The sequence below is a fragment of the Lactuca sativa genome, chromosome 9 (assembly GCF_002870075.4).
Source record: "Lactuca sativa cultivar Salinas chromosome 9, Lsat_Salinas_v11, whole genome shotgun sequence".
Lineage (NCBI taxonomy): Eukaryota > Viridiplantae > Streptophyta > Magnoliopsida > Asterales > Asteraceae > Lactuca > Lactuca sativa.
In genome coordinates this window covers 25,621,091-25,637,237 of record NC_056631.2, presented here as the reverse complement: position 1 = coordinate 25,637,237, position 16,147 = coordinate 25,621,091, and the positions used below count along the sequence as shown (strand labels likewise).

Genomic DNA, 16,147 nt, shown 5'->3' with positions numbered 1-16,147 from the left:
AAATATAAAAATAAGACAAGTTTCATGAATGAAAGACGGATAAAATATTAGAAAACAAAAGTGTTAGTTTTTTTCTTATGTTTAACTTTGAAAAACGATGAAACTAGACAATTTTAAGACATTTAAGATATTAGTTGTTTGTGGTTTAAGTTAAATAGTTAATTGTCTTATACCTTATGGTTTTTTTTTTATTACAAGTAATATGTTTGAAGTCTTAAAACTATTTAAGCTCTAAATTGAGGTTAAAAACCACATAAAATAACCGCACCAAATCCATGCGGTTAATAACCGCAACACAAAAAAAATAAAACCGCACCAAAAAAATAACCGCACCATGCGGTTTTGAAAATGGATTAACCGCATTTGCGGCTAGTGGTGAAGTTTTGACTAATAACCGCACCGATACGGCCAATGCCAATCAGCTATTTTTGTTTAAATTTTAATAAACGATCATCACAACCGTTCAGTGTTGTCTCCTTTTCATGCCATGTCATCCATCCGCGTGACAGCCAAGCCTCCAATACAATCGCATTTATCTGTCTTATATAAACTCCGTGCGAAACAATTTCTTCAACAAAAGCAATCAATCGAATTCCCCCAAATTTGAAAACCTAGAATTTTCGTTTCCGTTCTCGTTCTCAATCTCCCAAAAATCTGATGGCTCCCAAGGCAGAAAAGAAGCCCGCCGAGAAGAAACCAGCGGAAGAAAAGAAAGCCGTGGCCGAGAAAGCGCCAGCGGAGAAGAAGCCAAAGGCCGGGAAGAAATTGCCTAAGGAAGCAGGCGCTGCCGCCGGAGACAAGAAAAAGAAGAGATCCAAGAAGAGCGTCGAGACCTACAAGATTTACATCTTCAAGGTGTTGAAACAGGTGCATCCTGATATCGGAATCTCAAGCAAAGCCATGGGAATCATGAACAGTTTCATCAACGATATATTTGAGAAGCTCGCCCAGGAGAGTTCGAGGCTTGCGAGGTACAACAAGAAGCCGACGATCACGTCAAGGGAAATTCAAACCGCCGTGAGGCTTGTACTTCCCGGTGAATTGGCCAAGCACGCCGTGTCGGAAGGCACAAAAGCGGTGACAAAATTCACCAGCTCTTGAATAGCTTTTCATTGAAACATGGCAGCGTTAGGGTTTCTCAACTTTTATCATCATGTATTAGCGATCAAATGTCGTTTTTCTTTTATTCTTCAGGAGGAATATGAGTTTGTAAATTTGGATTATCTTGATCCGATTTGTGTTTTTACAGTATCTGTGTAATGAAATGCGAATTTAAGATATCACAACATTCAGTCTATAATGGCATATCTGTTGTATAGAACATTTGACTCATACGAATATCATCACTCATTCAGCCATTATTACTCATGTATTAGTTTGTTTTGGGTAATTGTGTCGGATTAGTAAAAACAAAATACCTGTTTACTTTGAAGTTTGAATCAATTTCTATTCTTAAGGAACACACTTATACAACCAACATACAAAGTTTACGTATAACATTCAAAGCTTTAATTGGTAACAAAAAACTGCACTTGATCTCTAACTAAGCAAGTTAATTCATGTCAAAAACCAGACCTGACATTGTTGATGTTATTTCTTGTTTGCATAATTGACCTGAATATTTCTACCATCCGGTAGCTGAAAAGAAGCATTACAAACCAATAAAATGAATATGAAAATGATGTTATGGTTACATTTGAAGAAAATGTTTTTGTTTATGATTCTAATGTTTTTTTTTACCTGACCATGCATTTCTGCTAAGGTTTTGGTGGCAGACTCCTCAGAAACAAAATGCACAAATCCATATCCTTTTGATTTCCCACTCTTGTGATCGCATATAACCTTAACTGCAATGCAATCAATCATGGAAGTTAAAACTTTTTATAAGAAGATCAGACAGACACACAGCAGCTAGTGAGTTGTGATCATGTGAGTACCTTCAATTAATTCTCCATGCTGCTCAAATACATCTTTTAACACTGGTTCATGTGTATCATACGTAAGCTCTGTGTGCATACATATACTTTTATTACCATGAGTCAATAACCCAAGGCTACTATAAGCATGATGAGTTCGTAAAATGTGTAGGGTTTAGAATGAAGATGAACAATTTCACGAAAAGCAAAAGAACTAGAAGTGAATTTGAGAAGTATAGCAAACATCAGAAGATGCGAACAAAATAAACTCATAAAGTTTCTTTTGCTTTTTGTGAATTTGTTCATCTGAATAGAGAAAAAGTGAGAAGAGATACCTCCGACGACCAGTTTGTTGTAGGAGTGACGACATAACATCCATCTGAATCTGAATATTGGAGATGAAGAAAGCCGATAAACCCCATTCGCCCACATATTTATTTCGTTGCTTTCACCTGTGTTGTGTTATGCGGAATGATAACAATGACCATTTTAACCTTCTGATTTAATTCTAGGTCTTGATTGCTCAAGACTCGAACTCAATCAAATGACAAATCAATTCAGAACAATTTCACCATCCTATATTTAAAAGTTGTCATTGCTCCATCTATTACAAGTTCATCACTCTCTTTGATTCCTTGTAACAATTTATATGAATTCCAATTACAATTGAATGTAGTGAAACTATGAGTATGATCACTTTTAGTGAAACAAAGTCATAAATTTGTTGGTTTTAACTTTAAAAAAATCATGAATTACTACAAGATAAGATGATGTTTCTTCAAAAATTGGTAAAATATTTGATAAGACCTAATTTTTTCCACCAATAATTGTTGTAGTTGTCTTCACCGACATTTGTATGATTGATGACCCACACTATTGTTGTTTTTATCATAAACCATTAAAAAAGTTTACTCTTTTGATTCATCATTGCAGTTGATGTTGTGAATATTAATTCCAGAAAAAAAAAATATTGAGGGAACACTCAGCTTACATATGAACTTAATTTCTTGAGGTTGAATCTCCAACAACTCCGTGTTCATCTTTCCATTGAAACCAAAACCGTCTTCCTGAGTACTCATCAACAAACTAAGCTGAAACCAAACCATAACCTCCTTCCTGAGTGCTCATCACCAGACTGAAATACATCATGCAAATGAGCAAAACATACCCAAGAACCATCCTACCACAAGCTTCCTAGATTCTCCAGGACTCTCCTCGATTCAAGTATGGATCATGTGCTTTCAGTACTATGTGTCCAATTCTACCTTCCACACTTGTCCATACTTTCCTCAATAATCGTCCCAAATCCTCCAAGTCACTCTCTCAAACTAATACTCCAAATGCTCACTTATCCAGGTGTTGGTCTGCCCCTTCGGTCTATCTTAACTAGATATTGTCAAACATATCTGGCTGCTCGACATGCCCCTTCGGTCTATCTCAATTGGATATTGTAGCGCATATCTGGGTGCTCGACCTGCCCCTTCGGTCTATACCAACCTGATACCGCCGAACATATTTGGGTGCTCGACCTGCCCTTTGGTCTATCTTAACCGGATAGTGGGTCTATTTCACCCATACCCCTACCATATAATATCATACATAATTAACAGAATCATCAAACAATACATGCACACCTGATCATTATCATAAAGATAATCATCAGGTAAAATCATAACTAATGGGCCGACCTTGGTGCCTTTGACCCACGAATTCTACAAAGGGAGACTCACCTCAAATGGCAGATAAATCCAACAACTACTGCAACTGCTAAGAACCGTCTTCCATGAAATGAACCAACAACCAAACCATTCTCTAATAACTAACCATGGCAAAGCCCAGGTACCAATGCGTAAACGGTCCAACTAACCAGGCCTACTAATTACCCAATCTCATTGGGCCCAACCATATTGGGCCAACTTAGGCCCAACCATACTGGGCCTACTAAGGCCAAATTCACTATCCAAGGCCCATTAGGATAAGTTCAGCAAGGTAAGCCCAACCAGAAGTCCATTACTCTAAAATCCTTAGTCCAATATAAGCCCAAACCAAAGGATAAGTCCAAGACCAAGCTAGCCAACACTCAAAAAGCCCAAACTTGCACAAGAGAGACTCACGTTGTGAGCACCTTATGCTCACATCGTGAGTTCGTGGCTTTTACCCAAAAACTTCCTCGAACACGCTCTCATGTCGTGAGGTCTAATTCCTCTCGTGAGTCCAGATCTGACCAAAAATGAGCATTAAGCTCCTAATCCATTTAGCCCTAACATGGGACAGTCTAGAAGGTCTTCCTTGACCCTAAGGACCATAAAATTCGAAGCTTTTCAGTCATGCATGTCCAATACATGACTCAAACACCAACTTAGGTCAAAATGGGGGAAAAAGGACCAAGACTCCAGCTTGGAGTCCAAAACCATGACTAAAATCCAAATCTAAGACATATAATACTTAAGATACCACCATGATCCATAAAGTTTCCAAATTTATGAATCCCATGCATGCTAACCAAAATTACAAGCCATAAAATGCATGGAAACTTAGATCTAGCAAGCAAGGAAAGGAAAAGTATGGGCTTGAGGACTTACAGAGGTCCAAAAGCTCCATAACTAGCTGATGAAGAAGCCAAGATGCTAACAAATGATCTTCTTCTCCCTCAATAAGCTTCAAGTACCCAAAAACTCTTGAATAACACCAAGAATGACCAAGAACTTCAATGGGGGTTGAGATTAGAGTTTCTAGAGGTCTTGGAAGTGAAGGAGGCTGAGGAGGAGCAACCCTAATCATCTCATACCTTTAAATACCCAAAAAATAAGGGTTTTAGGGCATCAGGTGCCTCTCACGTAGTGCGCACTTCATGCTCACGTCGTGAGCCTTAAATGAGCTTGATCAATAAGTCAATGATCACTCACCCGAAGCACTCCAACTTCGAACGACCATAACTTCTCCTTTTCTACTCCGTTTTCGACGTTATTTATATCCACTGAAAGGTCTTGAAGATCCCTACCTTTCTATCAACTCCCCCTTGCCATAAAACTTTCTGAACAAAAATCAAATTCCATAACAGGTCCGAACTGCCACTTTACCGATATACTCTTGGTCTCCAAAAATACAAACCGAACCCTCAAATCATCTAAGCTAATTATCCACACTGAAATGGGTCTAAAACTTTCTTCCTTAAGATCTGAAGCCTCTTAGTAACATATATTCGGGTCACGGTCCCAAATATGAATCGTCTTAAAACATAATGTTACAACTCTCCCCCACTTAAATTAAATTTCGTCCTTGAAATCATTCCTTACCATCCCGACACACCAGGCAACTTGAGCCACACGACCACGCCCCGAGCATACCACAACCTTTCCAAGGAAACCGAAACCAGCCCTAGCAAGGCTCTCCAACCCGAAGATGAACAAATCCTTAATCCCTTGCAAAACAACCACGTCTACTCAACCTGAAATATGAAGCCTCAAGATGGTCTGACTCCTTAACAGATCGCCCATATTGAACCATTGTTAAATCCACTACACTTATTTCCCATCTGACTAATCAACTTCTGATAAATTGAGGTTCCAACTAGAAATGAAAGAATCACATATAAATTATTGTTGCGAAACACTTATACTTGACAGAAGGCTCAGATAATCCTTCGAGTAGAAGGCTCAACCCTGCAACAGTTAGACTCGGACGAGAGTTGTGCAACAGGGTCAAATCATTTACTCTAAGATTATTTAATCCAAATTTCAAGTGACATAACATATTCTCCAAATAACAAACGACTCCTCACACGAGTTCCAACTCAATAATATTGCGTTGACTTGTCTTGATGCCCTTTCACATTTAGAATCAATCCAAGACACAATCACAATAGCTTGATCTATCATTAATATCGAACCCATTCCTTACCCTTAAACCCTTCTATTGATGCCCTCGGCATATAGATACCTCTATTCTTATCCCACCGAAAAGAAAATCCTGCACATAAACACCGGCGATACCTAACTCGAGATCTCACCCAAAACCTTATGATTTACGACAACCCCTCACTGACCCGAGATATAAAGGTTCCCAACCATCGCTGAGACAACTAGTCTTGCACCTGGTTCAACCACCAGGTTCCCAAGAGTCTAATAACAAGGCTACCCAATGTATAAACCCCTCTGCATCACACACTAACCACCCACTTAATCTTGACCGGCATGTCCAAAGCATGAATTGATTCCCCCTTTACGCTCATGACCACCTCCAACTATAGTCCACCGTAAACTGGTGAATGCTACGATCCCATCGAAATCTTACAACACTTCTAACCAACCATTGTTACCACCCATGGTCTTGCCACACTCTATCCATCACAACCCCATGTAGCCTGAGTCGAACCAGCATCCAATCAGATGTTCATGTCATGCTTCGAACCCCAAAGCCTTCATCAGACGAAAACACGCAACGAGGCTCTAACACAACCCTCGACCTAGATCCATCCACATACCTGCTATGCATAACAAAAATACATTGACCAGCTGTTGGAAGTTCCCCAAACTCCCACTTACATAACCTCAATCCAAACAGCCACTTGTGTCGTCTCTCTTCCTGACCAGGATGCGAAGCTTGCCCTAGTTCTATACCCGATCCAACTCCCGGAAATTCTGATGGATTCTCCCCTACTTGGATTACAAGAATCTCTCTATCTCATCCCATCAATCCAATGGATTCCCAACCCGACAATCCTTATATGGTGAGAACCGCCTATGACCTGCGCTTACCTATACTAGCGTTCCATTACTAGCCAATCTCAATGATCGTCCAAACCCTGAATTCCTAAAGAATACTCTTGAAATCTTAATCGGTCTGATAATCCAACTCACCTCCCATGATACCACATCAATTCCTTAAGTTTTTATGTTGAGGACTAAAACCATAACACTTGCTCTGAGCTAGCGAATCTTCACCCCAACTTCCATCCTCAAAGAATTACTAAATTCTAACCATCTACAACCCATGCGAACATAAGACTCCCCTAACATTTCCAATGACCAATCAACTCATGAACTGACATCACCATCTTCCTACTATCGCTCTTCCCCTAGCAACTGTAGTTTTGAACCATAAAAGTTCTTCCATAGACGATTGTCGATCTTACTAGATCAAGGATAAAACAGTTGAACCCTGAATTTACTGGAGAACTAAAGCGCTAACCCTGACCAAATATTCTCCAAGCAATACCCCTAAATTTATCCCGACAAAGACCCTGAACAACAACTGAACACACTAAAACCTGCTTAACAAGACTCTCGACATGCAGAATGGCAAATCGCAATCCCGTAGTATCGTCTGAAGAAACCCTGAATCTCTCTTCCTTTTGAAGTACCTGCAACGAAACCTGAGCTGCCCTAACCACCAGACGGGGGCAATTATCCCTGATATGACCAGGCTAATGACAATGACGGCATAACTCTACCTCCAATGTGCATTCTTGGCGGATGTGACCTTTCCATCCATACCTGCCGCACTTATACATGTTGCGCACATCCTCATGTGCCCCTTTATCCTTCGTGCCACCACCACGACTCCCTGTGTCTCTAACACCATAAAATGCATGGAAACTTATATCTAGCAAGCAGGGAAAGGAAATGCATGAGCTTGAGGACTTACAGAGGTCCAAAAGCTCCACAACTAGCTGATGAAGAAGCCAAGATGCTAACAAATGATCTTCTTTTGGCTCAATGAGCTTCAAGGACCCAAAAACTCATGAATAACACCAAGAATGACCAAGAACTTCAATGGGGGTTGAGATTAGGGTTTCGAGAGGTCTTGGAAGTGAAGGAGACTGAGGAGGAGCAACCCTAATCATCTCATGGTCTGAAGTATAATGCTAATGGTTTGAGTCCTTAATCCATTTAGTCTTCAACTCCAACTTTCAAGAAGGCTTACCCCAACCCAAAGGACCATAAATATTGTAGCTTCTTTTTGTTATACATTACTTGAACACTAACTTGGTCAAAACAAAGGAAAGTGAGACCAAGACTCATGCTTGGAGTCCAATCCACCACCAAACTTCATATTTGAGACTTATTATTATCAAATGATCTCAAAGATCCATGAAGTTGCCAACTTTATGGATTCCATGCATCTTACTCAACCCATGCATTGAGAAAAGTGGGTAAAACTTATATCTAGTATGCTTAAATGAGAAACACAAGAACTTGAGGACTTACAAAGGTCCAAAAACAACACAAGATGGTGAGGAGGAGGCTTGATTGCTAAAACAATGCACCAAAGGGACTTTCTTCTTTAAGAAGGAACTAAAACCACCCAAAATGAGCCAAAACTACCAAAATAAGCTACGGTTAGGGTTTTCTGAAGTTTGAAAGAGATGGAGGCTGAAAAATGAACCCTAAATCCGAGTTTATGGTGCTTAAATACGAAGGAAACCCTAAAATATCAAGGGCTTGGCTGCAGCCTTTTTCATGTCTTAACCAGCTATGTGTCACGCTGTGACCACTGCTTCATATATGCGTCCTCATTTGGCTCGTCACGTCGTGACCTCCTTATAGTCACGACTAGTTTTTCCCAAAAATTATGTCTTTGACTCCTTAATGCCCTACACTGATCCATTCTCGAAACTGGATGTTAGGAAACGAAAATTGTTATAAAGGGAAATCATATGGCTAAAAAGAAAAAATACATGTAATCAACAACTTCAATAGCAAATCCACAAATCAATCACAAGATTATAAGCCAAATGTTGATACTAATGGCTTATTTGTTTAACACGGCTAGATTACCGGAAACTAAAGAAAGAGAAATTAACTTACAAACGAAAATCAAAAGATTATCTTGATACTTGAAGCCTTTAATTCAATTGCTCCTCTGCTGTTGTGCGTGGGTTCTCCCTAAAAATTATATTTTTATAACTGATCCCCTCTTTTTCCATGGATACGTGAGGGCCAAACTAATGATATTGGGCTGCTGAAGGTAATCAACGTAGGCTGTCAAAATATTAATGACTGGTTTGCTGAAGTTCAAATTGTGGGCTGCAACATGTGTTGATTTTATTCATGGCTGCGAAACAAAAATCTAGACAGATTCTATTGCTCTTGTTCACGAGTGCTAATCAAACTTGGTCCAAATCCGATCCTCGAAGACATTTATACAATTTTGGCTCAATCTAACCACATTTCTGTTTTGGTCTTCTCAGTTGATTAAACGCATTGTTGTCAAATTTTTAAAATTGTCAAACACCTCGTTTTATTGGTTTATCATTGATGTCACTACGAGACTTCAAACATTGTTGAAAGGCTTTCCATGTAAAGTCTATTAGTTCTTAAAGATGTCCTTAATCGCTTACATATATTTAGCCCATGCAAATGGAAAAGACCAACCCAAGGCCCCCCGCACGATTATACAGACCATGTGAATATCAATTGAAACGATACCAAAAACGACAAACATAAGTTACTCCAAAAGTCCATAAAATTAAGAAACAAGCTGTTTCATTCATTCGAATTGGATACATCTGATTAACAAAAACTAATCTAAGCTCTTTAACGAACAATCAACCACAAACGATTAACAGATTAAAACCCATAGGATTAAATGTAACATTAAACTAGGCTTTTGCAGCTTTCTTAGGTGACTTGGCAGCCTTAGAAGGAGATTTTGGCTCTGCGGCAGCAGCAGTCTTCTTGGGCAAAAGAATCGGGTTGATATTCGGTAGAACACCACCATGAGCAATTGTTACTCCGGCCAACAATTTTCCAAGTTCCTCATCGTTCCTAACTGCCAAAAGTAAATGTCTTGGGATTATTCTGTGCTTCTTGTTGTCCCTGGCCGCATTCCCTGCTAACTCTAATACCTGAAAGCAAACAAACAATACTCAGAATCGACGGAGAGCAGATTGAACTTAAATCCAGATCTGAGAGGTAATAGGGTGAATAAAGCGTATATGAACAGATTGAACTGGAAAACTTACTTCCGCAGCAAGGTATTCGAGAACGGCAGCAAGGTACACCGGAGCACCGGTACCAACACGCTTAGCATAACGTCCATTCTTCAGAAAACGACCGATTCTACCGACGGGGAACTGAAGACCGGCTTTGACTGAACGAGTGACCGACTTCTTCCTCGGACCACCCTTCCTTCCAGCGGCACCCTTCTTCACTTTTCCGGTTCCCTCCATGTGTTTATGTGTATTGCTTTTCAGAAATGACTGAGTGAGTTGATTGTAGATGATGGTGCTTGAGGAGTAGCGTCGGCATTGTTTATATGTGGTGTGTGAGGGGTTTGGAATTGTAAAATGGGTTAGTATCAGCCGTTGGATTGTGGTTAACCTGTAATCCGTGTGAAGTATAATGGACCAATGGGAATCGGTTTAAATTTTGAATTCTATTTGAAATTTATGGGAATAATTCATCATTCCCGCCTAAGTTTTTTTTCCCCTTTCTTAAATTTCTTCCATCAAATTTTCGGTATTATTTGTATAATTGATTTATTAGGAATGACATGTCAAATAATATATATGTATTTAGGAATAAGATATTGAAATTTTAGTGTACTATAAAATAAAGTAGGCAAAATGTTATTATAATGTATTTATTGAAGTCGAAATTTATCATATTGCAGAAATTGGCACATCGGGTGTTATGATATTTGAAAATTATATGTTTTGTAAATCCTTGTATGGACACGAAAATAATGGATTTCCCCTGACAATTGTTGGGTAGGGTAAGCTCTTTATAATACTAATTTTCAACTTATCAACTTCCAAATACCCAACTGTTAGGGTCAAGATCTTGAATCCTATCCAGTATTCTCGATTCAGTATCTTAAAGATATATTTAAGGTTCCAAAAATTCATATGTCTGGATCCTGATTATTATTATTATTATTTCTTAACAAACTTAACAGCTATATTTTTGTTTATTTCTCACGTGTGCATAAATTGTCAACATAAGACTCATTTTCAACGAAGAAACGTTTCAATCAAGCTTAAGACCCATAAATACCAAGTCAAAAGCACGTGCAAATATCAGTTCAACATAATCCCAAAAATATCGAACTTTTAGTTACATAACCTGGACTATAAATGCATTTTTAACATGCACACAATCGAGACAATCTCCATACACCTTACGCACCTAGAGCTAGGCAAACACTGGTTTGAGTTTGGATTCACACGAGTTTTTATCCAAATCTCTCAACCCAACCGATTCGACACAGTACGCATGCGCGGGGCGTACTCATGCGGTACAATGGGTGTACCTGAGCATTAACCACCATCGGTCATTAATACCTAACTTTCAAATATACTTAATGAAAGTTTTATTTTTAACATTACAAATAGATTTAATTTTTGTTGATTTTTTATTCAAACAATTTAAGCAGTTTGAGATGTTCTAAAAGAAATTATAAATATTATATATTTAATATACAATATAAACATAAAATTACACACAACTGGTCATGAATACCTAGCGGTTCGTGGTGGTTTGATCGCCGAACTCTAACCAATTTTTACCAATTGTTACATATAAATGACAAACCTGCCGATCTCACCCTTGATTCTCTCATGTTTCCAGTTCTTTTTTCTAAACTTTTTTTGCATGTGTCTCTCAAATCAATCCCAAAAGTGGAGAATCAACGGATATCCTCATACACATCCCCCAGATTGAAGACCCAACCGACTTGCAGCTCAAAGCATCCGCTACTACATTCGCTTTACCCGGATGGTACACACCTCATAGTCATAATCATTGACTATGTACAACCACCTACATTGCTCGTGTTCAGGTTCAGATGATCCATAAAATATCTCAAACTCTTGTGATCTGTGTAAGCAGTACAACCCAAAATGGACCATGCTACTCTCGGGTCAAGTACATACCAATTATAGTTATGGGCTTAGACACCTAATCCAACACCTATAAGATGGAAACAACCTCCTCCTGAAGGATCTCCCTAACCCGATCCTCAGTCAATGATGGCTTATCCTGGCCGCATGCTCCTGATCCTGATCCAGATCCTACCTCAAATAGTCTCGTAATCGCCATACTGAAACAAAACCAGGGAGATATCAGATAAAATGCATATAACATCATGGGAACCAATTCCTAAACAAAACCCTATGGGTCGTGAGTTCCCTGCTACGCGCACGGGTCTTGTGCTTGCAGTAGTACGAGTCCATACTACCTTTCACACCTACTTGTATTTGTCTTAGAGGATTATCACAACAACCCTAACGATACTCGTTGGCATACGTGTACACTCTATCCTCACTTCCTAAATGAAGGATAAACATCACGTGACTGGTCGGTTAACCCCACCCAACTCATCCATGAAACTTTCACCGACCCTAGATCACTTGTATATGCTAATCATACATAACACTGGATCCTATAGGCGATCAAATATTCAACCCAAACCTTAAGCCCGCAACCAAAAAAGGAACATGAAATAATGCCAAATCGAACGTTCTGAAGCTATAGAATCTTAGTTATGTAGAACTATGATGCATACATAAAGCAACTATAATAATGATGTTAACTTCATATAAAGAAACCCTAGGCTATCAGGCATCATATAATCGGGAAATTTTATCATAGAATTCCTGAAGATCCCTAGCCTATCACTAGCATGTTGTTGTAACATATCATAATATCAAATAACAATGTGGTAATTTGGGGTCTACTTACTGGCTCCGACTGATCGTAGACACCGCATCCTCTTGTGATTATTTTGAAAACAATTTGAAAATCATTTTTAAAACATTTTCCTTAGTTTGAGACTAGATTCACACGAGTGTTCCTCCTATTCAGTTAAACCAAGGCTCTAATACCAACCTGTAACAACCATAAAATCACAACAAATTTAAACTTTTTAGAGATAACCCAAAATCATAAAACAGTTACAAAATCATTGTTTCCAAATTGTTTATCAAACATTAGAGTTTTCCTAAAAAATCACAATGCCATAAGAACCAAAAGATATGTATGGTCATGCCTTCGCCTTCCCTCGATCATATGAAGTACTTGAGACAGTAAATTAAAAATCGTAAGCCAAAGCTTAGAAACTTCCCCCAAAGTGCCAACACATAAACAATTCACATATACAACAGCATATCGGGTCCAATCAACCATCAGGTTGGAATACCCCAGGGCCAATCACCCCTTCGGGTCTGGTCATCATCGGGATGGAATACCCAGGGTGGAATGCCAATATACAATGGGTCCAGTCAACCATCGGGTTGGAATACCCCAAGCTCAGTCAACCATTGGGTTGGAATGCCAATATACAATGGGTCAAATCATCTTCGGGATGGAATACCCTCGGGCTCAATCAACCATCAGGTTGGAATGCCCCCGGTTTGTTGGTCCACACACATAGCGGTAAATCCTCAACCAAAAACCAAAATATGTGCACATATAACAAATAAACATAAAACCAGTCAAGAGATAATCAGACAGATCAACAGATCCCTAAGCATAACATTATCCTATATACCAGGATACAGACCCAGCAGATCACTACAACATGATAACATACCATCACAAAACAAGAAATCTAATCCAATGGCCGACCTTGGTGCCTTCGACCCGTAAGTACAATAAGGAAAACTCACCTCGCAGTCTGGACAAAAGTTGATGAGGTCTCGACTCTGAATCTCAGCTCTAACCGTCACCTATCCAACTAAATGACCACTTCTCAGTTAAAATGCCAAAATACCCTTCAGGTCAAACTTGGTCAAAATCAAAGTCAACCTGGTCAAAATCCATCAGTCAACTAAGTCAACCTAGCCGAGTCGACATAGTACGCGTACGCGGGGCATACTCCTAAGGTACAATGGGTGTACCCGAGCATTGACCATCATCAGGGTGGTTGACTACGTATACGATGCGTACTCCCATATTTCCTAAGCTCTTATTAAGAGCTTAATTGCTTACGCTCTCACGCCCATCTTTCAGATCCATGGCCAAAATACCCTCAAGAGTCATAAAGTTTCCAACTTTATGACTTTGCATGTCCATTAAGTGCTTAACTCAACTTCTTAACCCATTAAGACTTTCTCAATGATTCATGGAGCAAAACCAACCATTTGGAACCCATTTTTATGATTGATGACACTCCTAAAGGTCTGAAGGCTCGGCTTAATGGGTCCGTAACAATCCATGGCCAATAATCACCATTTTGGGACCAAAAAGTGACTTAAAAGATTGACAATCTAGATCTACATGATGGAGATGTAAAATTTCAAGCTTTATACCTTCAAGATGTTGCAAACCAAGTAGAAGTCCTAGATCCAAAGTGCTCCTAACTCCAAGATCTTGTCACTACCTTGTTCTCTCTTCAAAAGTACATCAAAACTCTCTTGAAGGCCCAAAAATGGCTATATTGCTCATATGGTTCCTTCGGGGTCGATATACATACGTACGCACATCGTAGTCCTCTAAGTCTCAATTAACCAAAATGCCACTATGGGCCCTTTTTGCACTCTTTATTAAACTTAGGGACCAAAATGCAGTATAATTCAATTATAGGGTCAACATTATAAGTACCTCATCATTGGGATGTTACATTACCAATAGTTAATGACCTTGGACACTTTTTCCAACATTTAATTCTTGCATTAAAACCTTATTCTTCTTATTCATTCAAAGAGTACCACTAACACCAAAATGAACCAAAACTTCAAAATGGAGGCTAGGGTTTAGCAAGGATGTTTTGGGAGGTGATGGAGGTTGAAGGTGGAAGAAGCCCTAGCCATCACTTCCCTTAAATAAGGCCTTAAGCCCAAAAATTAGGGTTTTTCACGTTTGTTGCCCCCACGTTGTGGCACACATCCTGCCACGTCGTGGGATCCAAAATGAACTTGCGTTTCATGTAAGGTCGCCACGTCGTGGAAACCTATTCACCACGTCGTGGCCAACCATAAATCTCAATTTTAAAAGTGAAAATACATACCAGAAATTGGGCGTTACAAAATGGAATTCCAGAAGTCGGATTAAATACCACTTCTTTCAAAACTTTAGAATCATGTGTTATGCCCTCCCATTTAGCCCATACAAAGGTGAATATCATATCAAATCAAAAATACCAATTTCAGAAAGAAAAAATGCGTACCTACTGTTGTAGAGGTCGATGCTGACAAAGGTTGAGAAGGCGTCGAAGTCGCCGGAGGGAGGTCCTGGTTTCAGGCTTCGTGGAAGATGGAAGGAATGAAGAAGAGATGTTAGCTTTGTTTCTAAGTGGAGGCGTGTTTTTTGTGTCTTCTTTTAGGTCGTAGAGGGCACAATGGGAACAAAGTGTTTTTTTTTTGGATGTCAACAACAATCTTTAGTTGGAACGAGTTAGGATGTCACCACTAACATTCTTGGCTAGTAAATTCCGTCCTTAAGTAAACAATCTTTAGTTTGTATCAAAACCTACATGTATGTGAGTTAGATTACAATATATCATAGTCCCTCAAAAGAAAAACGAAAAAAAAAAAAAAAAAAACATATTTATTGTTGACAATTTTAAGTTCAAAAACTAATTTCCGTATGTTATAAGTTCATAATATCAAAAGTATTTTTGTATTTTATATAAGTTCATAATTTATTTGATTATAAACTTACAACAAATGTATTTAAAATTATATTTTTTTCTGATAAAGGAAAAACCGAAGCTGCATGCAGTTTCAGTTAATATAAAGGAAAAACACTAGGAAAAATTAAGAAGATGGCTTCGCCCGGGTTCGAACCGCAGACCTTCAGTGTGTTAGACTGACGTGATAACCAACTACACCACGAAACCGCTTGTGACCTAAACTTAATTTAATTGTACAAAAATTCAAGTAGTCTCCGTTTTTGTCCCTCTCGATCTCAACCCAAATTTCTTGAGTTCTCTATCTGGAGAGCATATGCTACAAACACAAATTGTATAGATATTCGAATGTTTCTTATTTGATTATCTAATTCAGGGTTAATCGGAAAGAATGGCCAATGGTGATCTTGATTTATGCCTCTGTCGATCTGATTAAGAACATCAAGAAATCGAGGGAGGTGGAATTTGGAAATGGAGGTCCCGGTGCTAATCGAGATGCTCCCGCGTTTAGTTAGTTTAACTCAGATAGATAGATATGAACATTGTCATATTTTTCCAGCGTCTTTTGCATGCTCCGAAAATCATAAATCCAACTGGTGCTGTTATTGCAAGCAATAATGGTTTCCTAAATAAACTTTTGTTTGTCATCTTAATCCCTC

The 16,147-nt window shown here is 38.9% G+C and overlaps 2 protein-coding genes and 1 non-coding gene across 3 annotated transcripts; 1 reads left to right on the top strand and 2 right to left on the bottom strand.

The window, feature by feature from the left end:
* The first annotated feature begins 563 nt into the window (after nt 1-563).
* On the top strand, nt 564-1,280 carry LOC111895502 (histone H2B). Its single transcript, XM_023891586.3, has one exon. The coding sequence runs from the start codon at nt 658-660 to the stop codon at nt 1,099-1,101; it is 444 nt and encodes a 147-aa protein (XP_023747354.1). The 5' UTR covers nt 564-657; the 3' UTR covers nt 1,102-1,280.
* Nucleotides 1,281-9,386: 8,106 nt separating this feature from the next.
* Nucleotides 9,387-10,143, bottom strand: LOC111895500 (histone H2A). Its single transcript, XM_023891584.3, has 2 exons — nt 9,883-10,143; nt 9,387-9,765 (listed from the first exon to the last, which is right to left on the bottom strand). The coding sequence occupies exons 1-2, from the start codon at nt 10,087-10,089 to the stop codon at nt 9,520-9,522; spliced, it is 453 nt and encodes a 150-aa protein (XP_023747352.1). The 5' UTR covers nt 10,090-10,143; the 3' UTR covers nt 9,387-9,519.
* Nucleotides 10,144-15,624: 5,481 nt separating this feature from the next.
* TRNAV-AAC (transfer RNA valine (anticodon AAC)) lies at nt 15,625-15,698 on the bottom strand. The gene has a single exon. It is a non-coding gene; the product is annotated as a tRNA-Val (tRNA).
* Nucleotides 15,699-16,147: the final 449 nt, after the last annotated feature.